Source organism: Nelusetta ayraudi, unplaced genomic scaffold, assembly GCF_046127955.1.
Source record: "Nelusetta ayraudi isolate G7.1 ecotype Tasmania unplaced genomic scaffold, CSIRO-AGI_Nayr_v1 ptg000048l, whole genome shotgun sequence".
Classification (NCBI taxonomy): domain Eukaryota; kingdom Metazoa; phylum Chordata; class Actinopteri; order Tetraodontiformes; family Monacanthidae; genus Nelusetta; species Nelusetta ayraudi.
The window spans coordinates 11,479,147-11,506,243 of NW_027466098.1; the positions used below are offsets into that span (position 1 = coordinate 11,479,147).

At 46.2% G+C, this 27,097-nt stretch overlaps 1 protein-coding gene across 2 annotated transcripts in view; it reads left to right on the top strand.

Annotated features, from left to right (window-relative positions):
• The window catches only part of pitpnm3 (PITPNM family member 3), a 77,492-nt gene extending 54,584 nt beyond the window's left edge, over window positions 1-22,908 (top strand). For both annotated transcript variants that reach the window (XM_076036344.1, XM_076036345.1), the window contains exons 8-20: window positions 389-576; window positions 3,548-3,705; window positions 4,681-4,851; window positions 11,981-12,193; window positions 12,335-12,483; window positions 15,497-15,613; window positions 17,964-18,080; window positions 18,155-18,303; window positions 18,393-18,542; window positions 18,614-18,797; window positions 18,906-19,034; window positions 19,126-19,531; window positions 20,433-22,908. In XM_076036344.1, coding sequence (XP_075892459.1) covers window positions 389-576; window positions 3,548-3,705; window positions 4,681-4,851; window positions 11,981-12,193; window positions 12,335-12,483; window positions 15,497-15,613; window positions 17,964-18,080; window positions 18,155-18,303; window positions 18,393-18,542; window positions 18,614-18,797; window positions 18,906-19,034; window positions 19,126-19,458 — 2,058 coding nt within the window. In that variant the 3' untranslated portion in view covers window positions 19,459-19,531; window positions 20,433-22,908. The remainder of the gene's footprint in view (window positions 1-388; window positions 577-3,547; window positions 3,706-4,680; window positions 4,852-11,980; window positions 12,194-12,334; window positions 12,484-15,496; window positions 15,614-17,963; window positions 18,081-18,154; window positions 18,304-18,392; window positions 18,543-18,613; window positions 18,798-18,905; window positions 19,035-19,125; window positions 19,532-20,432) is intronic.
• The last annotated feature ends 4,189 nt before the right edge of the window (window positions 22,909-27,097 follow it).

Sequence of the window (27,097 nt, forward strand, 5' to 3'; positions counted from 1 at the left end):
TTTAATCTTATTGTGTGGTTGATAAGATGGAGACCTCCTTTGCCGGAGCATTAGTTTAAGGATTCAGCAGCATCCGTGGCTAAATGTAAATGAGCCTCCTGAAGCCTCTTGTAGTTTAATGTCTCCTGCTCTCCCCTCTAAGTGTGGTATGATGTCCCCCTTTTTGTGCACCATCCCCTCCTTTTATCATCCCCTTGTTTGCAATTCAAATCCCCCCTCGCATCTCAGAGTCCTGCTCACGCAGGCAGATTTTTTCTTTCTCTCACCCTCCTCCCACGTTTAGCTCCCCACACATCAGCTCCTAGTGTGTCATTTTTTTCCGAGGCGCCCGAGTGTTTTTCCGGCCGTGTTACACACTTCCCTCCTTCCCTCCCTCCCGTCCTGGCAGGAAAGCTCGGGCCTGCTGGGGGAGTCCAGCCCCGGGTTGAGCTCCAGCAAGAGGCTGAGCAAAAGCAACATTGACATCTCGGCCCCAAACGAAGGACACGTCCAGGGCAGGCCGCCGCTGAGCCGCAAGCAGAGCGACTCGTACGACGGGGACACATCGTCCACGGGTCAGCACACGTTTTTCCCCAGGTGAGAGAGACAGGGGGACAACTAACTATGACAGCCCAGACAGGAAGAAACAGTGTTGAGTGGGTTTATAGAAAAGATTCTACCCTCACAATTGAATTCAGCTACTTGTGATGTGTTTGTCACAGATCCTGAAAAGAGGAAAACTTGTTTTTTTATTATCTTGATGTCAGTTAATTCCTCTAAATACGTGTTTATGTGTAGCATTAATAAACGCTGCACATGGGTTGCACAATAAATTCACGAGGCACTTTTAGGGATAAGCTCATTGGCTTATTTTAAATCACCATTATATTGGATTTTACTTTCTATCCTTTGTTTTTTGTTTTTTTTTTGAAAGGATTTGGATATTTGGTAGAAAGAGGCACCAACTCTGAAGTGCCATGACTTAAATAGTTACTCTATTAATGAAAATGTTTTATTCATTTTTAAAAAGGATACTTATGCAATCCTATTTGCACTAAACTGATTTACATTCGCAATTAGGGTCTAATAGCCCGATAAAGAAGCATTCGTGAACGGGAATATGCTGAGAACTTTAAACTGAGGCTACTGTTGCATCGTACTGGAGACGTCGCAACTTTTTCTCAGTTCATTTTTCAACAACAAAGCCAAGATCAGCCAGGAGTCGATTCCACGGGTCGATTGCACTCGAACCCCGGGGTCGTTTTGCTGTGCCAACACAGCCGACATAGCAAACGGAACACAACGTCTCAATATCTGCTGCCTGGCAACGGGTCGCCAGAAGATCACTCTTTATGCGCCGTCTCAGTGCAGCCCTGCCAGACGGAGGGTTCGAACCTCAGCCCGACCCCTATTTGTTGCCTTGAACCCCACTGTTTTTGTGTGCGGTGTCCATCGTCGGCAAATGTCAATGAGCCACGCCGAGTAATCCCACAACTCATTATGCTATCTGCGGCGTCAGCGCCGGGAGCCGCATTGCAGAGCACAGCCCTGCAAGCGGGAGGCAGTTTTCCAGGCGTACAAAGGTTGATGTGAACACGCAAGCCGAGAAAAACTGCCTTTTTGATTCATCGGTGGTTCCAGGTATGAAGGGCACCTTCACTTCAGTGATTTCAGACGCAAAGAATCGTGAAACTGTCTACTTCAGTGTGAAGAGCCTGCCTGGTTTCACTGTTAAAGCTATTGAAGATGGTTTTTCGTGTTCAATGTAAATGGATGCACAGGTAACAAAAGGTGGCAGTGCCTCCTAAACTAGTTTTTTTTTTAACGTGAATAATTTAGGTGAACATTTAATTAAGTTCAAAACCTCTAAACAGGAGTCCTACTCAACATTCTGTCTTAAACTTCTGTGGAACTGATGATGAGAGGTTGCGGCATCGACTTCTTTGTTGTCTTCCCCCGGCCATGCTCGGGCTGTTTATCAATATGTGCAGCCTGACTGCACCGCCCGCCTACCTGCCTCTGCTTGACTATAAATAGCCTCTTGGAACCTGTGCCAGCCTGGTTCAGTCAGAAGTCTCTGCCTTTGAATTTAGCCGTCGCGGCGGCTGGCTGCCGGCGGAAACGACCCGGCCGTGGCGGAGCCGCACTTCAGGCTACCAGTGTTTCCATCACACCCGCAGAAGGCTCACACCGTTCCTGCGCTAGCCCTCACCTTTTTCCACTTCTTGTTTTCACCCATGATTAAGCTGCAGCTGGACCTTGAGGTCGGGACCCCCATTGCTCCCGGATCTCTCACAGGACGCCGCCGCTCACCAGGAGGCCTTATTAAATCGCCTTTCCCACACCGCGCTATCAGAAGGACCTCTCCGACTGTTAGATTAGCATGTTCCCACGTGTGCTCCGGTCTGCCTGGGAGTTGCTTGTATGCTCTGGCGTTAAAAGGTCACACCGCTTCCGCGTGGGGAGGAAAGTCCAGCGCCTGCGGAGAGCCGCGGGCCGCTGCTTCTCGCGGAGATTCGACCGATCGTAGTAAAGCAAACGTCTAGAGGAGAAAAACTGCAAACAAACAATAAAGTGGGCATTGCTGCGACACTGTTAAGTGCTCGAAACCAATTACGTGCAGTACGTGCCCCGTAATTACAATCCGGTCATGGTTTATTCATGCACTCTTCAGGCCAGTGGCACAGTGGTTGAAGGTCTCTGCACCCATGCGGATTACTTCTCCTTCTTCTCGTTGAGAAGGCAATTAGGAAAATTATTTTGCATTTTGTTGTGCTAGTAACACAAGGCCAAACAGCAGCGGAGCCTCATGTACATTTATATAAAAAAAAAGAACCAGAGAAAAAGCTCTACAACACAGAAGACAAAAAAAAACTCCTAAGAAACGGAAGCCGACGGCAATCAAAGAGCGATTGATTTAACTTTAAGAGATGTCTGGAGGCTGCTGGCTAATCCCTCCTCTTTCCCCCCTCCACCGGGCCTGGCTTAATGGTGGAAATGTTGGCATGCCAGACAGCGCATATGTCTCATCAGCGAGCAGAAGGTTGTGCCTGAGACGGCGCTGCTGTTCAAACAGCTGCGAGTGTGGTCTGACCAGGGGAGGCTGTGTGAGGAGACGCTCCGTCTGAGTCACAAAGGCTCGCCGGCGACGGCGTCCGCTGAATGTTAAAAAGAGGCCAACGACTGAGTCAGTGCGGCAAAATGAGATCCTGGGACCAGCATGAAAAGCAATGACATTACAGGGAGACAAAACTTTTGCAACGTTGTGTCACTGTGACCTCATCCTTTCCTGTTTGGTTTCTCATTACGCCATGAGTCATAGAGAAGGTTGGACTGGATCTGATGATTAAACCACAAAGACTCTCGGAGAACATGCAAAGTCCTGAATTGTTTTATAGTTCATAGTTTCTGGTGGACTTAATATTGCATTTGTGATGTTTTGTGATGTTTTGGATACATGAGTCAGTCAAAATGCACTTTTGCTGATTTTCCAACGTCAGCTCGGTTTTACTAAGCAAAGTACCGACAGGCTGGAAGTGTTGAACTTGTTGCGTGTCTTGCTCCTCAGCTTATCGAAGGACCCTGCGGAGGTGCGCGGAGGCAGCAGCACCTGCCTGGTCATAAACCCCGGCCGGTTCGACTTCGAGGTGACCGACTGCTTCCTGCTGGGCTGCCCGCTGGGCCTCGTGCTGGCCATGCGACGCACCGTGCTGCCAGTCGTCCAGGGTGAGAGTCCGAAAGCCTTTTGACACGTCGGGCGCACATGCCTGCGTCTCCTTCACGACTGTGACATTGCATGTTGCTTGAAGATTTGTGGCCGGTTTTGCTGAAGTACATCAGTTCTTGCTGCGGTGTGATCCATTTGCATTCTAGAAACACCAGGTGTCTCTAGCCGTTGAATGTCTTAGTGAACTCTCCAGATGGTTAGTTACAGCAAGCCCTGCCAGGTGTGGATTCCACTTTCTGAGAATGCCTCACAGTTGCCTTGTTTTCGGCTTCCTCTTAACATGTGAGGGACCCGACTTCATCAGCATCAGCCTTAGCAGGAAGCTGCATCCATTTTCAGTACCTGCTTCTTCCTGAGCTCAGGGTCACGGGGGTCTGCTGGAGCCTATCCCAACTGTCATAGTGCCACATTGAGGCAAACAACCATTCACATTCAAAAACACACCTACAGACAATTTAGAGTTTCCAATTAACCTCACATGCATGTTTTTGGACTGTGGGACGAAGCCAGAGAACCTGGAGAGAACCCTACGCAGACACAGGGAGAACATGTAAACTCTACACAGAATGGTCCCAGGCCCGGAATCGAACCCACAACCTTCTTGCTGTGAGGCGGCAGCCTTTCTTTTTTACCCAGGAGGGTGTGATCAGAGGGCCGAGTATGCTGTTTGCTTGAGATCAATTGTGTTTTGTTGTTTTTGTTGATAATTGATCATGCAAGGCAAACTTAAATTTCAGGATTGAGATAAAATGGGATCTTTAATATAAGAAGGATCATGATGTTCACTTAAATGTTCTGTTTTGGCAATTTTTATGCCACTTCTTTATAAAGTCTGATTATTTTCAGTGCAGCTGCTCTTCACAGCGATCTATTGTCTGCTTTGTGTCTCACTCTTTGTGTCATATTTACCTCAGAACCTATCACGCGTCTTTCATTCCCTCCAAAGCCTTGTTTCCTCTCCCTGTGACCCTCAGTGAGCCAGCTCCTCCCGGCCTGCTCCCAGATATTCAACCTGTTCTACCCCTCCGACCCCTCGGCCTCCAGGCTGGAGCCGCTGCTGCAGCCCCACTTCCACAAGTTGCCGCCGTTTGCCGTGCCGCGCTACCAGCGCTACCCTCTGGGTGACGGACGCTCATCGCTAATAGGTAGGAAAGGCGATTCCGCCTCGGAAATCAATTCACGAGCTCGGGGGGTGGGGGGGGGGAACTCAATTGCGGCTGCTCCTGAATGTTTCATTGGCTCATCTGTTTCCTGGCATTTCACACTGCCATGCTAATAACCTTTAGGGGGTTTTCATTTCACAGAGGGGCTCAAACGTTTGAGAAATCCTGTTAGTGGGGTTAGATCAGGGCACCGCAGATCCAATTACTAGGTAATGGGAATTTTGACAGACACATATGTACAGTAGTAGAAAAAGTATGAGAAGCCTGTAAAAAAAATGACCACAATCTTAAACATTATCGTGAGTTATTTGCAGAAAAATGTTGGCGTAGCTGCATTAGAAAGTCTCAAACAAAAGTACATTTTATATTTTATTGTTAACAGCAAAAATATCAGTTTTTCACTGCAAGTGTGGGACACGCCGTCATCTTTCTGACACATCCAGTTTTCGTATGTGGCTTGCGGGTGACTGCACTTTAAGTAATGCTGCTCGGGGACGTGAGAGTGATGCTTAACGTGATACATCTCAAATGCACTTATTTCCGTCACTGTAAGATAGATCCTCGATCCCATCTGTTAAAGCCCATTTGTCACACCCTGCGTTGGAGAGAAAGCCTGAAGTTTCAGATCCTTCAAGCGAACCTTTTTTCTTTTTTCTTTTTTTAATGGAGCACCCTTAACCTTCCAACCCCGTGCGTGGATCAGGCACGCTGTGTGAGTCCGTTGGAGACGACTGCACCAATCCCCGTGGAGAGCAGCCTCGTTATTAAGCCTGAGCCTTTAAAGAGCCCCTGATTTATTTGAAGCATGATTTAGCCTACTTTTGAAAAAAGGCACCTAACGGACCTCTCCAAACGGACGCCGTGACACATCGCTTTGTTTCACCAGCCTTTCGGCCCCACTGCCGTCCCCCCAAAGAAAGTGGTACGAGGAGTGTTTGCTGCTGATTGAGTGATTGATGCGAGTACAAGCAATTCGAGAACCCCTTCGCCGAGCACGCAGCCTTCACAAAACATGTTTCAATCAGTCTTTGTGAAATGTGCCATCTCTGTGGTACCGAATATTAATTTCCCTTCTTCCAGCTTTGGCGTTTTTGTGTTGGAAGGGTAAAAACAGCAATGCAACACATCCAGTCCTGAGGACTGATGCACTTAAGGGATGGAGAGGAGAACAACTCGTCCAAATTAAAATCATGTTTTTTTTTCTGGTTGATAGCAGACAGTGCCGCAGGGAGTCTTCTGTTCTTCCATGCAGCCCTGGCTTTTATTAGTGAGTACATTGTTTCCGGGATGTTTTGGGAAAAAAAAAAATTGCTTTAAAGTCTCACAGGGTGACACAGGTTTAAACTTTCACGCTCAAGCGAGGCGCCTCGGGTTCAGAGCGAAGCCAGGCTCTGCAAAAACATCAGCAATTATTCAGCACCGTCACCGTCGGAAGAGAAAGGCTGAATGTTTGTGTTCCTCGCAACTAAACATTTGTATTAAGAATTTCCTAAACCTAAACTTCCCCAGGTGCTCCCAACCGCATCGATTATGCATGGGAAGGACGGCTTCTGCCTCTGTTGGTTTTCATTAATCATGAGTTACGGGAGGGGAAGAACAACTTGGGCGTGTCAGGGGAAGCAGCTGTGGCTGTAAGTTTTTTTCTCACGCTAGCTCTCACCTTCAAGAAATGATGAAACTCACTCCTACTTTCAGCGTTTTTAGCTTCCATCCATGCAGCATGTACGGTGTTTTAACAGCAGATTGAACAAAACGACGCAGCCCAAACAATCCTTCAGGAGTAAATGTGCTTCCTGTTTATATATTTAGATTTATTAAACTACTTTAATTTCTTATTCCTTTGAACAGTTTAAGTCACTGCGTCTTCCTCCAGTTGTTTGATCATCTCTGCTCCCAGCCCTTCACCTATCAAGTGTTTCCCTTCATGCATTTCGTCTGTTTTTATCTGATCCTCCTCCCTCTGCTGGTTTTTCACCGACTCGCTCTTTCGCTATTATTTACCCTTGTGAGGCTTGTGTGAATTTACCTTTTTGTTGTAACACCTTCCTGTTTTGTTTCCTTTTTTCACAGTCACCTAACATCAAACAAACAAACTCTTGCTTGCCAAAAAAAAAAAAAATCAGGTTTTGGAATCCAGATGCTTTAACAAGTCCATAAAGGGCAAAGCGGAGCAGAGCAAAATAAAGGTTTACGCAAACAAGGCAGAAATATTGGGGCTTTTGGCAAATGGCAACGAGAGGCCTCCTGCCAGGCGGCGACTACAAATCATGAGCAGAACTGAACTGGTGAAAGTAGAATCAGGCGGAAAGAGCGGAAGTGCACGTATTGGTGGAGGAATGAGCGTGAGGCAAAATGGAAATAATAGAAAACTTTAATCAGGAAGTGCAAGCCAATCATTTTACTGATGAGGCTGTTAATATTACACCGTGTATGAGCTCCACCCGACACCAGGCACCCACGGGAGGTCGTCGATGCGAGGCTGAGGTTTCACCCAAACCAAACGGTTGAGCTTTGATGTATTAATTTAATAGCTTTGAGCCAGAGGCAGTGCGGCATGCTGGCGCCGCCTGATAAAAGCGTTGAAGTGGAACTGCAGGCACACGCAGTAGCCTCACAGCGCCGCCCACATTTAAATTGTCCTGCCAGGCAATTAGGGCCCAAATTAAAAAAGAAAAAGGAAATCCAGGGGAGATACAGATGCAACCGAGCTCAGTGAAATCTGTCATTTCAACCAGTCCGCCTCACAAAGAGGAGCCCACAGAAAGCATCTGAATCTGTCTTTTTGCGTATCACGTCGGAGCGGATCCATGAGATTTCCTGTCGATGGAAAGCTTGAGACGAGCCTCACATCGCTGCCCTCTGGCAAGCCGCCGTGAGATGCAGTCGAATCAAGCTCGCGCAAGGGCGGCCCGGAGTGGAGCAGAAACGTTTTCCACTCAGACGCACCATTGTGTGGGTTTGTCATTCTTCTAATCTGAAAATATCCTGATGAAACTGCAGCTTTAGCGCCGTCCACGCTAATCCCTTCACGTCGGCCATTGTTTAGGTCATACAGCAGCGTCTTGTCGCTACAAGACATTCCCTGAATCGCCTTGGCGCGGACTCCTCGCTGCTGCGCAATCTCTCTCGCACCTGCCGGCTTTTCATCTGTCACAAAAAGGCGGATTGATTATCGGAACGCGGTGAGATTTGAGGGCTTTCCACTGTCGCTCCAGGCGGGAGGAACGAGTGAGACCTCGCGGTCGCGCCGCGCCGGGAGTCCGCCAGCCGCGCGCAGACGAAACAAGGGCACGCATCAGCCACTTCCTGCTCCCCAGCGGTGTAATTAGTCATTACGAAGGCATGGATAGCCAATCACATTCACGGTGACATCAACACCTGCCAAAGGGGGGGGGGGGGGTTTATTATGATGAATGTTGCTAATAAGGAAAGAACGAGATCTCCCCTTATTGATTTCCAGCTGCGCTTCATCGGAAAATATGATCAGCCGAGGCAGCGGCCGCGCATTGGAAATGGTCTTCTTTCCCCCATCAGTATTGATCACATGATGAACAGATGTTTCCCCACGCTTCCATAGAGCAAGCTGGAGTCTGGAAAAGGAGGAGGGGCGATTCTCCGACTGAATCCCAACTTGCAGGGTCTTCTCAAGGCCGCAGTGCAAACGTCCTCATCATCATTCACGGCCTCTTTTTCTCCTTGCTGTCATCACCTGCTTTTCTCCACCGCTCCGCTATCTTAAATAGGGCCAGGAGCTGGATTGTGCTGTCCTGGGGGGTCTTGCTGTCATCGCTTCATCCCACCACCACGCTTAGGACCTGGACTTGTCCTATCGGCAGATTGTCCATCGAGCTCGGCTCTTGCCTTCCAAAGCATGGACACTTACAGCCCACGCAGACAGCAGCCTTGAATTATTTCCTATTCTTTGTGTTTATATCCGTTTTGTGAATGCCTGGTTGGTGTATCTGTTTTTCACTCTGTCCTGTCTGCCACCTTGGCTCACTCTGCTCCTTTCTCTCTTTCTCTGTCTCTCCTCTATTATTGTATTTCACCCCAACTACTCACAGGCAGACGATGGCCCTCTGGAGTCTGGTTCTGCCCTAGGTTTCTTCCCACAGGGGAGTTTTTCCCAGCCACTGTGGCATCTTGCTTGCTCCGGGGGCCCAGTTGGTTCTCTCTGATTGTATAAAGCGCTTTGAGACACCATTGGTTGTGATTCAGCGCTGTACAAATAAAAGTTTATTATTATTATTATTATTAAATGCAATTCTTTTTTTCCCCCTAAGTTTGACATCCAGATGGACTGAACAGCAGCTTCTCTTGCATCTTCTCTTCTCTTTTATCTGCATCCCTTCTGCCAGTTCCCTCAGTTTTTCTTTTAGGGAGGGGAAAAATTTGTGTGTTTCACAAAATGCGTCAGGTCCTATGGACCCATCTTTCCACGAATCTCTGTTCTCTGTCTGTCTGTCTGCCTGCCTGCCTGTATGTCGGGATAATCCTCTCTCCCTCTGCGCTTCTGCTCATTGTGTTGTGAAGGAACCGAGTTCCTCTTCCCGGGGCTGGAAGCAGAATAAGGTCTCTCTGGGTTGCATTCATAATCACATGTGAGCCTGGTGCATAAGTATGTGTTCATGGATATATGAATCACTTCAGGCAGTCTTGAATATGTAAATCGTCCTGTTCTTTGGCGATGAAAATGTTTTTGTTCACTCGTACATGTTTTGTGCGGCTCGCAGTTGCCGTCCTTGCAGCCAAGCCAAAGAGGACGGGTTGTAAGATCTTTGTTTGTTTTGCTAAGTCGCTCTTTCACAATTTGAATCGCGTTCCGGTGACAATCGAGCAGAATATATAAAAAAAAAAAAAAAAAAAAAAAAAAAAACCTACTCGTGAACACACTGGACCATGTCAACTCCAGCAGGAGAGCGCAGCGGTACCTTTGCATACAAAATATTTTTCTCCCTTTAGAAAAGCCTCTATTGCACAAACATAAACGTGGAAGTGCCTCCTGAATTGTATAATTGATGTGATTAATCCAAAGTAGACCGCGACAAATTCAATTTTCATTTTAATTCATGATGTTTTTCTCACCAGAACGCACACTTTTGTGGAATACTTAACTGCGGTACACTTCAAAGCGCGACACTTTCTGGTGCGCTAATCTCGACAGGCTAGCCTCGACATGAACTGTGCAATTTGAGGCTGTCACTTTGCAATTACAAGAAGAGACGCTGTTTTTTAACCAGCGTGGCTTTCACCATTTTTTTTTTTTCATGGTGAATGGCAAATGTGCTGCACATTAACCACACCACTGTGTTCCTGTCTGATATGAAGTCTGGCGAAATATTAAACCAACTATGATCAAATGTTTAGCTATGATACAGTATTAATGGTTTATAAAGCAGCCTTTGTGCAGGTTTGTAGATTCTAGATAATTCCTCCACGCCATTAGGGACATGACAAAGTCACCCCGCTCCATGCTGAGGACCTGTCAAATGTCATCGTCTCTACCGTCATAATGCGGCCGGTCGTCAGTTGCCTTGGCTGTGGGGAGTTATTAAGCTCATCCGATCCTCCCTCGCGGCTCGGGGGGGGCTGGAGTTCATCTGTATTCTGCTGCAGTCGCCGGTCCTGCAACATGTGGCTTCGTCTCGCAGCCCGTTACAGGCCTGGTGCCCGAGTGCACACGCAAACAGCGTAGGGTAAAACCCCAGCAGTAAAACCTGAGAAATAACGTCTTCAGGGAGATGCGACGAGGTCCTGGAGAGACCCAGACGTGACGTCTTCCGCCTCGCCTTCCCAAGCAAGCCGGCACCCTCGCTCATAAAATTTATCTCTGCTCTCCGTAACCTTTCTGATCGCCGTTGCAGCCGGCGGTTTAATGGCACAATCCTACTCCATCACATGAAAGGATGTCCTACTGGATTGACATGAATAATTGAGATTGGAAGTTCATCAGTTGATCAGCCCCAAGGACTAGCTGGCTTATCTCATACACACACTGGAAGCACTGGAAGGTGTTCTGTCGTCATATCTATTCATTCCTTCATTCATTTTTTTGTACTCATTTTCTTTGGCAGGACACGGATTGATGCGCGGCCCGTCGCTGAAGTCGTAGCGGCAGCCGCTTGAGATGTGCGCCGCATTGCGCGGTTTCAGTGCGCTTTGGCGATAAGACTCGCACCTTATCTCTCGTCACAACAAAGTCCTGCAAGGTAGCAGGACAACCAGATCTCTTTAGAGAGCGGCTGAAAAAACACTTAGAGGTTCTTAATTGGTGTGGAAGAGGGAAACACAGCTTGTATTCTCAGGGAAAGAGAAACTAGAATTGCTTTCTCCCATTAGCCATTTCTTACCGCTGTGCTCTTGTGTGCTGGCCCACTAATCTTAAGTAATTTCGTCCCAATGACCCAGCAGTGTGACACACTTGAACCAACGTTGGAGGGGGGGCTCAGAATGTTAAGTATTGATGAACACATACCGTTTCTCCTTGGCTGTGGCAGCTCAGTTTGATCAGCTTGACACGAGGTTGCCTCGGCTCTCAGCCTCCCATTTTCCCGCCATGTAGGAATTACTGTTTGGTGTGAACTGCATTATTTTGGCTGTGAGTCAGGATGTAATGTGGCGTTGAGCTGTAATGTGATATTGAACCCGGCTGAAATCTCCTTGCTCACTAAATTATTGATGGGCTGGACAATCTGGGGAGTAATAAGAAGAACCGTTAGGTCTTGTGAAATCAGCTTTCCAGGGGACCCCTACTCCCACCACATTATACTGTATTATCACTGGGCCAACGGGGAAGATCTATGCAAACATGTGCCTGTGGCAGAAGTCGCAGAGCAGATAAAATCATTCCACTTGTCAGCAGGAGTTGAGCGCAGAGACTTCCCAAAGCCAATAGAAATGGATTTGAACACCACGAGGAGTGGAAGCAGCCTCTGTCATTGTACTCATACTTAGTGCCTGCCTTTGGTCCTCCCTGATGTAACACAAAGCAAGTCAATATGCAGCAAGAGGCTCTCTTATTAGGCAAAATAACAATATTGATTGAAAGACTGAAGGCGGTCAATTGCGGCATTTCACTCCTCCCCGTGTCCTTGTCTCCGTCCTCCCTCAGCCGACGCGATTCAAGACCATAAAAAGGTGTTTCTGGAATGTGATCAAGCTCCGGGAGGCCCGGCGTCACCGCCTTCCCCCGAGGTGGCCGGAGGTGATGCGGCAGGGGCCGGAGGAAGAGGGGAGGAGGGAGGGCGGCGAGGCAGCGTGACCAGCGTGGAAAGCGAGACGTCGATTTGCTCCATGGGCCAGCTGGGAAACACCATCGCCAACAGTGAGTGGGCAGGAGGTGGCGCTTGTCCTGTCTCGTTTGTTCGGTTACAATTCCTCAGACAAATTCTGCGCCGGCTCTCCAGTTTTCACAGCTTTGACTTCACATTTGCGTGTGACCGTGTTTGTGTGTCCGTGCCTCCAGTTTCCAGCAGCTGGTGGGGCTCCAAGAGGCTGGATTACGCCCTGTACTGCCCCGACGTTCTGACCGCCTTCCCCACTGTGGCTCTGCCCCACCTCTTTCACGCCTCCTACTGGGAATCCACTGACATCGCAGCTTTTGTCCTCCGACAGGTAGGCAAACGATCCGATTACCCTTGTTGATCAGGTGTGCTCACTATCTTGCAATGTATCTTGCAGAAAGACGGTTCCAAGAAAAGAGAAGAGGGCTGCAGGCTTTGAATGGCCCGTGGTGTGCAAACTTCACTTTGCAAATATTTGTTGGAAGAATAATATATGCCTCTAGCGTCTTAACCAACTCCGCAGACCTGAGAAAAGTCCACTTCTATCCTGAATGTGTACGCTAACCAAACCAGAATTTTGGAAATTACCCATTTGGACTGTCAATAAGGACATTGACACCCCTCAAAGGTTAGAGACAAAACCCCCAACAGGCGTCCCAACCACACTAAAGGTTTAGCAAAACATCAAATTTAGCAGGGAGCTTAAACATAATGATATTACAAGAGGAAAAAGGAGATTTTTGGAGGTTAGTAACCGTTCAGTGCTGCTTCACAGGCATCCCAGATGAAAAATAAATATCTCGAAATGAGTAGACTATTGATCCTTTTGTCCCTCTAAAGCTTAAAAGTCTTTCTCAGCGAAACCAGCGGTTGAAGTAAAAGAATAGAGACAGAGGGGAACGGCAATTGTAATCCTCAGTCAATACTGACATTAAGGCCGTTCGATTGCAAACCATAACTTAAGGTGTCAAGGGATGTCTTCCAATCACTGCATCATCGACTTAGTGCTGTGGATTAGAAAATGTTAACGCGTATCTGTATTCTTGTGGTCACACACACAAATGTAGAGGGAAATATGTGTCTGTATAAGACTTACAGTCCTCTGAGGGCTTCTTGGCAGAAACCGTGACAAATCCAGGCCTTGGTGCCAGTGCCGCAGACAGAAAATAGTCATTTGGGTGGGCCAGCACAAAAATGAATGGTCATCTTTTCCATTGAATAATAACTTAAATGGATAGTAGATTCAACTATAGGAGAGACTTAAAGAAATTGAGCAAATCAGCACTTGAGGAACGTTGTTAGAGTAAAGAGTCTGCGAGCTAAGCTAGCTGACAGAACCAGAGCAACCGAGCTATCGCATATAGCTACAGTTGCTAACAGAGGATAGCGACCCTTTCAGGGGGGGCTTGAAGTGAAGGGTCATTTATGTTCGAGCGACTTCCTTCAACTTGTTATGGTAGTTTTAGTTAATTAGGTGACAAATTAAACAATTCCAGCTGTGAGTTAATTCAGATATAATTTTTAGACCTTTAGTAATGCTTTATATTCATTTGAACCCCATTCTGCGCTTAATTAATGTCTTACATAAAATATCCCAATATAAACACATTTTTTAAGCATGTCAGTGAAACAAAAAAAAAATCAGAATTAGAGTATGTGTTATTATGCATTTATAGTTTCATAGCTGAAATAAATAGCAAATGCTTTGACTCTGAGTCGGTGCCTCCCAGTGTCTCTTTTTCAACCAGCATCAGTTTCCTTTCTTTTTCCAAAAGGCAGAAATGCTTTATGTACAATTTTATAATGCTAAAAGAAAAAAAAAGATTTGATTTGATTGTGTTTCAGTTTACTGAGAAGCAAATACAGTTAGCTGTGAAACAGGTGTTTCCATTGAATTGTGTCCTCTTGAGTTTCGAGTTATAGAGGAAAGATGCTGCTTAGAGTCTCTTTTCCCTGATGTCAACCTGAATATCTTGTAAACAGACATTTGGAAGGAAGCCAGTGGTTTTTATGAACTCTTCTCTCTGGGCAGAGCCTGAGGAAAATATAGTGTACACAGACTCATTTACTCAGAACAGCTGAAATGTTGATGGAGTTTTTTTAATTGTCCACCTGTGTGCAGTCACCCAGTGATTAAAAAAAAACACATTCACCTTCTACAGTGATGGAGGGTTTTGCACAAAAAGGCAAAAGGTCAAAATCCTGCACACTTGATGTCAAGTGATGTTGTTTTTTTCTTTCTATTGTTAATTTCAGATTCCTCTGGCTGTTGATCCTTGCAAAATATGGATGATCTGATGACCTCACAAATCTGACCAGGATTTTGAGTTGAGCTGTTAAAGGCCAACAGCTTTTGAGATTTTTGAAATGTCCACAGATAAAGTTTGAGCCGTTCTCTCAGTTCTGCCATCCACTTTATCAACCCTCTCAAATCTGAAATAAGACAGTGAGGCAGTGAATGGTGTTTATCACCGAACACAGAGAAGAAAAGTCTCCCTGTTCACCAACAAAACAGCTGCACCTTTACCTCCAGACCAGTAGGGGCGGCACACGAGACGCTTGATGAGCAGCAATCTGCCAACAAACAAATCCCCATCTTTGTGTTGCCACTCAGTTGCCGTCTGCAGCGGCACGTCTTCTTTGTGAGAAAACGTGAGCTGAATAACTAGAGGTGGGATACCGCCATCAGGAAGCGAATAAGCCAGAAGATCATTATTTTTCCGCAGCGGCTTTCAGCAATGCTAAGATACCACATCACGTGCCAGGATTGTTGAGGGGCCGCTGAGGAAGAGCCGACACAGCCTCATCATTTCTCCTTTTATGTCAAAATCAGTGTGCAAAAGACAGGCAAGGTTTCTTTAAATAAAAAAAAAGAGGAAGAAGAAGCTTTGGAAGTATTTCTCCCCACTGTATCTAAATCTTCTTAGTCCTCCCAGTTGTGAAATTTCACCAATTTACAACTGACCCGCGGTGTCAATGGAATCTCCCTTTGCCATTTTCTAATCCCTTTAAAACCTTCTTTTAAAAATCACAATGGGGAAGAATTCCAGTGCATAATGAAATGGAAAGGATTTTTTTTTTAATTATTATTTTTTTTTTTTATGCGGGGTCTTTTGGGCTCCTGAAGGCTTCTCTCTGAAACTGATTCATGTCGATACAGCGATGAAATCACCATGTCTGCAGCATAAAAGGTCCACTGAAGTCTCCTAGCAAGGGGTCCTTTCCATATAAATTGGATTGCGCCCCCTTGTCTTATTTATTTCATTGGAAACCTACTTGCAGTTTGTCATCAGAGGGGGCGTGCGCTTCATTTTCTGGCATGTTGTGTGTTGTTGTTTTGGCAGCTCATGCGATGTGACTGTGTGAAGACCCAGGAAGCCGACAACCTGGACTCGGCGCCGTTCTCTCCCTCCAGCCCGCGAGAAAAATGGCTGCGGAGGAGGACTCACGTCAAATTAAGGGTAAATAAGCAATGTTTTGTGGATCGCAAATCGGCCATCACAAGCGTGATGCTGCGGCGGCTCAATTAAGTTTGATACCGGCGTTGTTGTTTACAGGTTCATGAATATTTCACAAAGCACTTTGGATTGGACGCATTGCTTTTTTTTTTTTTTTTTTGGTTTATTACGCAGCTTCTATTGTTGTTCCTAATGTGCCTTTTTGTCTCAACTACCCACAGACACACACGCAGAGATGGCAAAAGTTTGCCCTCAGCAACAGTTGCCTGGCATTCATTAAAAGCTAAAAATACATTTGTCGTGATTTGCCGAGGTTGCTGCAACCTTGGAGCACTTCACCAGGCAGACAATCACCTGATACCTCAGAGCCCTGCCGAGTAGAACAGTCAGCATTCTCTCTTATTATCCGTCATTTTCCAGAGACGTTTGGTAACTGTTTGCTTTTACCGGGGCTATAAATAGAACAGTACAACCAGAATACCATGGTAACATGTGTGTTAGAGTCAGTGAAGGCCTCCTCCTCCCCACCTCCCTTCAGTGGAATCTTTATGCCTGCTTGTCCTTGGCCAAATGACGTGCTCCTGATGTCAGACACTTCGAGGAGATAAATACAAAATTCAGCTCGTCAGGGTTCCACAAAAGCGAATTCCTTCTTCTTGCGTCACTTGGACAAAATCGTCAAAACTTTGTTGGCTACGATTGCAAAATATCGTAAAATTGACACACGCCTGACATATGTACTGCCCTAAACCCCTAGTGCATCGTGAGGGTATAATACAGGACTGCCATCGTCTTGCTTGCAATTTTCACAGTGTACGTCACCCTCAAATCGTTGGTTCCATAGTAACGTCCTTTTAATGTTTTGCATTTGCTTTGCTGCTGAGGAAGTGCAGGTGTGTGCATAGGGGAGATGATGATGAATCTAACAATATAAAAAAAAACATTTTGTAAGCAAAAGTACCACTTAAGAAAGAGAGAGAGAGAGAGCGAGAGAGATAAGGATGATACCTGGCTCCAGAAACGATGGTGCAATATAGTTGCCTTCCCATAAGCATAGCCCACTCTCTGTGGAAGCACAAATAGCCACTCTTAATGAATGAAAATGCAGCAGGTACTTGTTGTTACCGGCTTATCTCGCTTAAAATGTGCGTATTCGCGGCGTGAAACCATTGAGGGAGATTTGTTTTTTTAGCAATTGTTTCAGATCCTCGGCGCCGAGATAAGAGGTCTTCATCACAACTGGGCTGAGACCTGGAGTGTGGCTGTTGTTACTCGCACATGCTGCGTTTCCACAGTCAGACGCGTCGCCTCATCTCTCTCACACTGCGAAAGCCGATGGGCGAGCACGCTTGCGCTCTCCCCTCTTCACGCGTGATGGAAACACAAGTGGTGTCCGCGCTGAGTGGGAATGAGCTGTTCTGTGGGCTGAGCGTCGGCGTTGTTTTACAGGAGCCTGGTAGCCATGCAAAGCTTGTCCTGTAGCGGTAGAAAACACTATGAGATATACATATATGTATAGTGTGTGAGTGATATTTACAGTATATCTGGCCAACCAGGGACATTGTGAACACTGTCTGCTTAGTGAATGGGCAGCTGGATCCCAGCTCTGCGACTGAATGAAGCACAAATGAAGCATGTGGAATCGAGGCCGCACATGATAAGACATGACAAGAAGGACATATTTCATTTGGCTTGTGTTCACATTCCAATTTTACTCCCATTTTCAGATTTTATCTTTTATTCCGGAATCCAAGAATAGCAGCCTTGCGCGATAAATTTTGATAACAAAATGTCTAAAAAGAAGAAAAAGGGCACGTTTAGCATTGCTTCAAGGTCCAGTGTGCAACATTTGGCCTGATTTACGATTTTTATATTGGTAAATGCTTAATATACTGCCCATAAATACATTAATGAAAGTCTATACTTGTAGTACAATAAAAGTAATTTGATTTTCCTTCCCATAGAACGGTTCTTATTCACATATATTATAATATACATAGAGGAAAGGACTTGCTCCCAGTCACACCGTCAAATTTCTAAGGAAGCTGAAGTGGACCATTCAGTCCACGTGATGGCGCCTTTAGTATCTAGGGTGAACGCTTGCATCCTCAAATAAACCAAGGGCCACCGTAGCTCACTGGCAAGCTTGGGAGAGGGAGGGTGAGAGAGGGTGAGCGCTACAAAATGTAGCCACTTGATGTCGCTGTTTCATCTCGAAATCTCCAAATATTACACACTTAACCTTTAATTATAGTCCGTCTATACTTCCTGCTCAAGCTGATGCAGCACTCTACCTTGTGTTTGGACAAACGAGTGTGGCGCCTCCTGCTCACTGTTCTCCTCTGCACTGCAGAACGTCACCGCCAACCACAGGGTGAATGATGTCATCGCCACCGAGGACGGACCTCAGACCCTGGTCGGCCGCTTCATGTACGGCCCCTTGGACATGGTCACTCTGACCGGTGAAAAGGTGAGCGTGCATAAAAAAAACCCCAAAAGAACAGAAAGATCATGTGAGCCTGACCCTCGCTGCTCCTACCTCAGGTGGACATCTTTCTAATGACGCAGCCTCAGTCCGGCCGCTGGGTGCACTTCGACACGGAGGTGACCAACAGCAGCGGCAGGGTCGCGTACACGGTCCCCAAGAGCAAGAAGCTCGGACTGGGAGTCTATCCCATTAAAATGGTGGTCAAGTAAGCGCTTATCCAAAGGCATCCAGAAAACCCCAAAAGATGTCAACGAGATTCAGTCATTTTTAATGCGCTCGGCCTTTTTCCCCAAGGGGCGATCAAACCAGCGCGGAGGCCTACCTCACCGTGTTGCCTCGGGCCATGGAGTGCGTGGTCTTCAGCATCGATGGCTCCTTCGCTGCCAGCGTTTCCATCATGGGCAGCGACCCCAAAGTCCGCCCGGGAGCCGTCGACGTCGTCAGGCAGGTGCCGGCGACCCTTCAGTTGGCATTTTGAGGCATTTTTTTGTTAATGTTTTGCGTTGAACCCGCAGGCACTGGCAGGACCTGGGCTACCTGATCATCTACATCACGGGCCGCCCCGACATGCAGAAGCAGCGCGTGGTGTCATGGCTCTCGCAGCACAACTTCCCCCACGGGATGATCTTCTTCTCCGAGGGCCTGGTGCACGACCCGCTGAGGCAGAAGACCATCTTTCTCAAGCACCTCATCCAGGAGGTACGTCCCGGGGGGGGACACATCCAATCTTGACTCCTCCGCTGCTCCTCTCTTTCTGTGGTGTTCCTGCCTCTCACACATTTCTGCCCGATTATTTCCTCTCCCCAGTGTCACATTAAGATCATCTCTGCTTACGGCTCCATGAAGGACATCTCTGTTTACAACATGCTCGGCCTCAGCCCCTCGCAGATTTATATTGTTGGCCGACCTTCAAAGAAGTACCAAAACCAGTGCTTGGTAATGCAGCACGCCTCTCCGTTGACCTCTTTTCCCTTATGTGTTTTAATATCCTCTGACTTTTTGTCTTCCCTGTCTTCTGCACTTTCAGTTCCTGAGCGACGGCTACGCCGCTCACCTCTCCACCCTTCAGTTCGGCCACAGAGCCAGACCCAAGAAATCCCCTTCTGTTCGCATGGTCCTGAGGAAAGGCTCGTTTGGCCTCTCGGCGAAGCCCGACTTCCTGTGCAAGCGCACCCACCTGCGCAGGACCATGTCAGTGCAGCAGCCCGACCCGCCGTGCACGCCAAACCCTAAGCCCGAGCGAGCTCAGAGCCAGCCCGAGTCCGACAAGGACCACGGGGGAGGAGTGGGAGGAGGAGGCGGCGGTGGACTGGTCACATGGGGACGGGCCTCCATGCATCGTGGAGACACGACTCCCTGACCTCCACACAGATAAGAAGGATCGCAAAAGACTTGGAGAGGACAACAAAGGGGCCTTAGTGTCCAGGGCCAAGGTACGACCTCATTGTCTTCTGATTGCAACAACTTTTTACATTTCATTCTTTCCAGTTTGTACCACCGCCACAACAATATCTCTGTAATTACAAAGTGAAAGGAGGTAATTACAAAATTTCACCGGCACGACTTTGTTAAGTGCCGTACTTGTGTGTCGCATGTGGACCAAAACAAACAGGTGCAGGCACGTCCTCGGCAACCCCCTCGGAGCGGACAAGGACCATCGACATTGTGCGAACAATGTCAAGTGACGGAATGAGTGCGTAATGTTGCGCGTCGGCCCGGCTGGCAACGACTTTCTGTTTTTATCCTCCTCTTGTGAAACCTTTTAGTCCCTCTCGGAGCAGAGAGGAACTGAGGCTCTTTACTTCTGACCCTCCCCCTGAATTTCATCAGAATCATTTGACGGCAAACTAACTGTTTCAACATGTGGTAAATGTTGCTTGAAATAAAATACACACCCGAGGTCTTGAAGAGGAACCAGTGTTGTGTTTCCCACACAGAGACAACTTGCAAAAACAATTAGGGGCGCAATTCTTGATTCCGCCCCTTAATGCGGTTTAAAACGTCTCAATCCACTGCCGTTAATTCATCTCCCTGTACACGCACAGCTCTCTTTCTCGCTCCCTCTCATTCACACGTGCACACAGCACAGGCACAGACGCGCGCACATACACGTACAGTGACAATCGGCAAAGAGCACCAGTGAATTGGGGACAAGGTGCGACCACAATTCAATGCATTGCAGGGCAATGCGATACTTTTTCAGAAAGCTGAGGAACCGCTACAGCTCCCTGCTCTGTGGGAAACACTGGACCTGCATGATGATACGGAACGTGTCACTCAGTGTCATATGTTTTTTGTTTGCTTTAACACAGCTTTTGTCCCTTGTTTTGACAGTGTCACCCGTCGTACGTGCACCCTGGATCCTCCATCCAGCTTTGCCTCCTGCTTGGCCCTCTACACTCGGTCATCCACTCGGACACACATTTGCAACCCGCTAGACGGACGCCGTCCACAAGACTTTGTGCCTGAATTGTTTCGGCATTCTGGAGGAAGCGGTTTGGGATTTTCAGACCGCCTCCTGCGCCGGCCTCTGACTCATTTCAGAGGCCGACCATAAATCTGAAAGAATGCTTTTCGGTAAAGGGACACAATCACGAGCACACACACGGCAGTTTGCTTTCCCTCTCTCTCCCGGGTACCTTTCTTACTGCCGTGCCCGCCTAATTACACGACGCACATCGCCCCTCTGTGGGTGTTTTGGACACAGAAGCACTGTGATGTTCAGTTTCTAAACACGACCCCTGTGATGTGGAAGCCCCCGGTCTTAAGACCTTTGCCGAACACCTTCCACTGCCCATTGTCAAACCCGTTATTCCCTTCCTCTGTCTCTCCACCCCTCTCTTTAATCAGTCAGGCACGACGCGCTTTTCACAGCACCTCGACAGACGCCTCGGACCCCGAGGTTGTTTTGCACTATAGAAGCTGCAGCGGTTCTCAAGTTTGCCGCGTCATTGATGTAGGAATCAAAGAGCTGTATTTGCATCCGACTGAATAGTTCTCCTTCTGCAGATTTACGCAGTGCTGCTGCTTGTTGGTACCTGTAACTTCTCAACTCGAATTAGGTCGGAAATCGCCGGTTGGACCCAATAAATGTTTACAGAATGGATTGTACTGGATTGTTTCAAAAGAAGAAGAAGAAGAAGAAGAAGAAGAAGAGGGGTGAAATGAAGAACTGCTTTAAGGAAAGGGTGTCTTTGTCATCAGCAGCTTCAGTTCGGTCCTTTTCGACTGCCGTAGCTTACGGGAAGTTGTAAAATAGACCCATTTCCATTTGACTTTCCTCAAGGACGCCTTTGCATCCATCCACTGCTGCACTGGAATGATACGATATGTGATGAGTTCTGATGCTGTCATGTGCACTCAAGGTTGAGTTGAGTCTTATTGTGGCCATGTTGCTAGTTTTGTGTGGGTTTATATGAATATATATATAACAAATATATACACATTGCCAGATATTGAAGAAATAAATATTTTCCGTTTCGACTCCGAAGTTATTTTGGCCTTAAAAATAAAAAAGCTTTCTGAGGTTTCTGTAAATATTTCTTTGGTTGACCAAAGTTCTGCATTTCAGCTGTTACTGTTACTTCATGACAAAGTGCATTTTGTCCAGTACAGGAAAAAAAAAATGTTGCTTTTTTTTTTTTTTTTTTCATGTTTTAGATACTGTACATACATGTTTGAATGTCTGTAATTACTCAGAGTTGTTATTTACTGTGATAACAGGGGAGGGGGAGGCGACACGCCTCTGTGGAGGGACCAGAGGATGCAGGGTGTTCCTGCTGTAGCTCAGTACTGCCGGCTTTTCAGAACTGAGAGTGTATTTTTATATATTTCAAATGAAACTGTGTGTCAAGGGGGTTTTTATACCTGCGCTGAGAGAAGAAACGGGGTGTTCGGGTGGCTTTTAAGTTCCGGGGGATGTTTTGCTTTTGACAAATCGCTGTATCGCGCAGCACGTAGCTCCAGCCTCAAGAGAGCTCTTTGACTTTTTTTTTTTTTTCTTCCTTCTAACAGCCTAGGTGGTCCAATAATTAGCCTATTTAATTAGTACTAAGTATGTAAGATCCCCTTTAGTGGCGCCCCTGTAATCGCAGCGCAGCAATTAACATTATGTGGTGATTGTGTAATATTGTGGAAAAGACGACGACAAACTCGCTTTTGTTTTGATGTTAATACTGCAGCATTGTAATCCAAGTCATGGGACGATCCTCCCCGTCCGTGTGTAAACAGTCGGAGAGGCGCCGCGGGTTTTAGCAGCGCGACACAAAACACGAGCTTCCCGCCACAGGGGGAAGCCGGACGGCAGGCGTGTTGGTAAATGGCAAGTGACGCGCCAATGGTGAAACAGTGGTCGGTCTGTGCATGATGATTATTTTGTGTTGTTCGCCAGAGGCCACGGATTTGTCACGTTTGTGTTCCCCCTAAATCTACAACGGCTGAATTTTTGTGTTTTTGCTGACAGTCGGTGCAGCAGACTGAGTAAAAGAAAAGCCACCGTTAAAATGAATTAGGCACGATGATGACAAAAGCAGAATTAATTTTGTTATGCCTTTACTTATCTCCTATTAGCGGTCGAATCAAATTGGTCGCCGGCGTAATTTGCCATTTGTTAACAAAGCTCACGGCGCGAAGTCGGAGTAGGAGCCTCTCTGGTCCTCTCGCTGGTCTTGAATGAATACTTAACCGCCGCCCCCTTTGAACGTGAGGTGGGGGGGGGCACCTACTGTGGTGATGAACCTGTTGTCGTGTTTACTGGACTCAGTCTGTCTTTCACTATCGCTCAAATAAAGGTTCTTTGACGGTCGACGAATTTCTCATCTCTTGCTTCTTGTGTCTTTCTAAAGTGACTCAGCGGCGGTGAGATTTTCGCCACTTGACATGGGCAATGTTCTCCCACTGGGTTTTGTCGAGTCCTCCAGGTTGTTTACTCCAACTTTACATGTTTTCGCTGTATTCACTTCACTTTCCTTCAGGTTGGGTAAACTGTGGTTTTTTTGGGGGGGTTTTTTGTACTGCGGCGGCGACAGTCCCTGACCTCATCTGGCGGCATTGCTGCTCAAGAAGGGAAGCGGCTTCAGGCCTGAATGGAATGATGAAGTAAAGCCAGCCAGCCAGTGTAGTGCACAAATGTTGCTTTATTGTTTTCCTCACGTATTCACATTTTACTGTAAATTGTGTGAACATAATAACAATCCACTCTGAAGGAAAAAGAGGAATGCCAGTGGCACTATGGGGCTGTTAGATATAAAGTGAGGCATTTAGCCTTACGTGCCTCCAAGCTTTGGTTGTTTGGAGCGTCAAATACTGTTTTAAGACACAGCACAAGTCCAACTTTGAATTCAACACAGGCCGTTTATTCAAAATTTTAAAAGCAGCAGAACCAAGGTTAAGGGATGATTAGCACGGTGTTCCCAAGAGTTAATGACCAGGTGTTGACCGCAATAACGGCAATTTCCAGTTTTATAATATTCCCTCACGAAAAGAAGAAGAAAAAATGTGCATTTGCTCCCAGAAGAGCAATTATTTGTGCAGCGGAAGTGGAGTGGGAAACATAAAAGCAGGTAAAAACAGGAAGCGAACAACAGATAACTCGCCAATAAATAATGAAATGGTTAATGTGCTGAACACGGTGGACCCTCAGTGGGCCGAGGCCAGCCATTAAAATCAGCCGAGGGAACAAAGAAAAAGAAACACTTTGATCAGATGGAGTAAAGGAGTGCTTGTATCTGTTGGTTGTGATCAGGCTGACAACTGAGAGCTTGATGGAAGGAGCTCAAACCGCCGATGTCACTGCTCACTGACGTGACTCTCCATGTTACAAGGTTTGTTGTGCACATCCTGCACCGTGCCACACTTGAATCAGCTGAGACTCCATGCATCAGTCATAATGGAAGAAATGTGCCCAGTGGCTAGAGTCTGCACAGTTGGAAGTAAAGAGGTCTGCCTGGTTGTTTTTCCTACTTTAAGTATGACAAGATCAAACTTAGAATTTAGGTGAAAACTTTTTCTGCCCAATCTTTCATCTCCTTTAAACAGTGCAAGAAATATCTCCACCACAGCCCTTTCTAATAAATAAAATATACTAAATATACTTGTTACCTCCTAGTAGCCGCAGCAGCTAGTTAACAGTATCTTCATCAAGTTTTTTTTTCCTTCAATGCATGAATATGAGAGATGGTACAGTTCATGACCACTGTTTTCTAAAAACAGGCACTCAGGGAAGTCCTTTCTTTACTTCTTGTAGTTGCTTTGGTTAAAGCGTAATGAAGAGGAGCGTAAATCAGCCGTTTATGATGTCAAAGGTACTCAGTTGGGGAGATCACCCCCATCCAGGTGTTTACCCTGACCCCTTAGACCGCCTCAATGTCTGTCTGTCAATCTGTAGGAAGATCTGTGTTTTGTTTATTTGTTTTGGTAATCAAAGTAAGTAATAGTCATAATTAGTGAAAGTATGAGTAAAAGTTATACCAACAGATTTCATTTGAGGTTGGCTCTGTGATGAATCCTGTGTTCACCATGTTTGGATTTTGCTGATTTCTTTGTTTTGGTATTGCAAATTAGCTGCAAAATGATCTGTGTAGATTATAACTGCATTATAACAGCTTTTATTATCGAACAAAGATGATCTAGTATTATTCTAGTCTGGTCATTTTAATTCTCTAGTGGTTAAATTTTTTTTATTACAACATTACAACATGTTTTCCATCTCCCATGTCCAGAGACAATACCCTCACACTGAGGGGGCTTTCCATGAGCCGGGGCCATGCATAGCAGAGCACGCTGCAGAGGTGCTAATTTGCCCGAGGATGCTTTCTGCATCCTTGATTAATAGTTTTTTGTCTCCATATGCAGTGCTGAACTATTGTATGTTGCCATTTCACTGCAGCGGCAGAATGTATTGTAGGAAACATGATCCCCTCATGCAGTGTATATTCCCCGGCATAAACACAACTCAGTTACCTGGCAGCAACTTAACATATGACCTCCTGCTCGGTTCGGCAGCGGCACCACAGAATCAGCCTTATTGTTATTCACAAAACAGAATGCCAGGGTTTAATTTATTCTGTGATCTGACAGGTGATTTCTGGATGCCGGGGCAGCAATGATGAATGTATTAAAATATGAATAGATCAAAAGTAGCAGCGGGACACCAGAGGTGGGACTCTTGGCAGAGCCTAGCAACCAGGTTTCCTCACCGTAACGCTTTATATCATAATGTTTATATTGGATATAGCGCTTTTTTTTATTTTCTTTTTTTTTTTTAGAAATCACACTGCTGGATTTAACCCACCATTGTTTGGTTGTATATTACACCTGGTAAGAATGAAAATGTTTGTTTGCATAAATTATACTTTGCCACACTATGTTTGTCATTTGTTTGGTTATGTGACTAAAAGCACAGCAGTTTGTTATTTTATGTCAGTTGTCAGCAAGTCTAGTTAGGCTGTGGGGGAAAAGCAGCGTAGAAAATGACAAAAATATGCAAATATAGCCAAAACGATTCTTGGCTTGAGGCTGGGTCATTTTGTTGCACCCAAATCCTTTTAAATTGTAGACAAACTGAGCCTTTCGATGAGTCCTGGGGAGATGACGGTGAATTTGGAAACCCTGCTGCCTTAAAATGCTCTTCTGGAAGCAAGAAAACAATCTGGAGATTGAATTTGAGAAAAGCAATTATCCAAAACGTCTGCATGGGTCAGATGATACGTGTCACTGCTCACAGTGGCATCAAATGTGACAGGCTCAGTGCTCTTGTGGCAGGGCTCCCGTCTTTCAGCGCCGTTATTAACTCAACTCATTAATATTTAACTGTACTTAAAGGTCTAACTGCTGCGGGTAACGGTGTTTAGAGCGTTTGTGCAAAGAATGCTTTGTCTTCGTATGAAAAGAAGTAGCATCATTTCGGTTGACTGCCCAGTACCTGCGAGCAAGACGTCTTTGAAATGCCATACAGTGTAGATCCAGTGTAGTTGTGCAACAACAGAATATGTGGATAAGATGCAGCAAAGTGAAAAACATAGAACAGAGTAAATAATTGATGAAGAAACCAACTAATGAACAGTACGGATCCTTTAAGACATAGTAGCACAATGAATATGCATCGTCATTATAGGTGAATTGGGATTTAGATAGTCCACTACGCAGCTGTCTTGAAAAGTCCTGAAATGAAACAGCTTTTGCCCCGACATAATAGGAGGGTAGAATTTTAACTTTGAAAATACACATTTAGGGAGTGTGTAACTTGGCTTAGTGATGAGAGTCTGCATGACTGAATGGTTAAGCAGTAAGATAGTGTTGACTCTTATCCAACCTGCAAGTGAAGGAATCTGTTGACGGATTGCTCACATGATCTGAACACCTGAGAACTAGGAATGCAAATTATCGATTGATTGACCCTAAAGATCGATTAACGATTGATTGATAAGCAGTGATTTTTCCTAATAACCTAAATTTCACAATGAAAAATGCACAAGGAACACATTATTTAGCCCTTATCTAATGTTAAGGGTCCAATGTGACCCATTTTTACATTAGAGTACAGTAAAAACAACCAATTTCATGTTGTTGGTTAGGCGGCTAGCCTGTTAGCGCTGCTCTGTGACTGCCACCTGAAAGTTGCCTCAATGGTCACGCTTTTGGCACACCTAATAAAGTGGCAGTGAGTGTATACTCATTCTGTTTTGAGCTGCTTTTGATTAATGAGTCAACAACAGCAGACATAACTTTCATTTAGCTTTTTTTTATTAGTATTATTATTATTACTAATGTATTACATTAGTGCCTCTGGTCAACAACAGAATGTCTGAATTTTAGGTTTTGGCTTTGCTGCTTCAACACAAACCTCTCTTAGCAACAACTTCTGACGTCAGTGGAGAATAAAGGGAGATACTTTTCCCGTTGAAGAAGCGGCAAAGTACGACGTGAGCCCACAGGAATTTGGGTGCGATGGAGGCACAGAGAGGAAACAAACAGCAGACGCCGCGGCGTGGGTCGGAGAC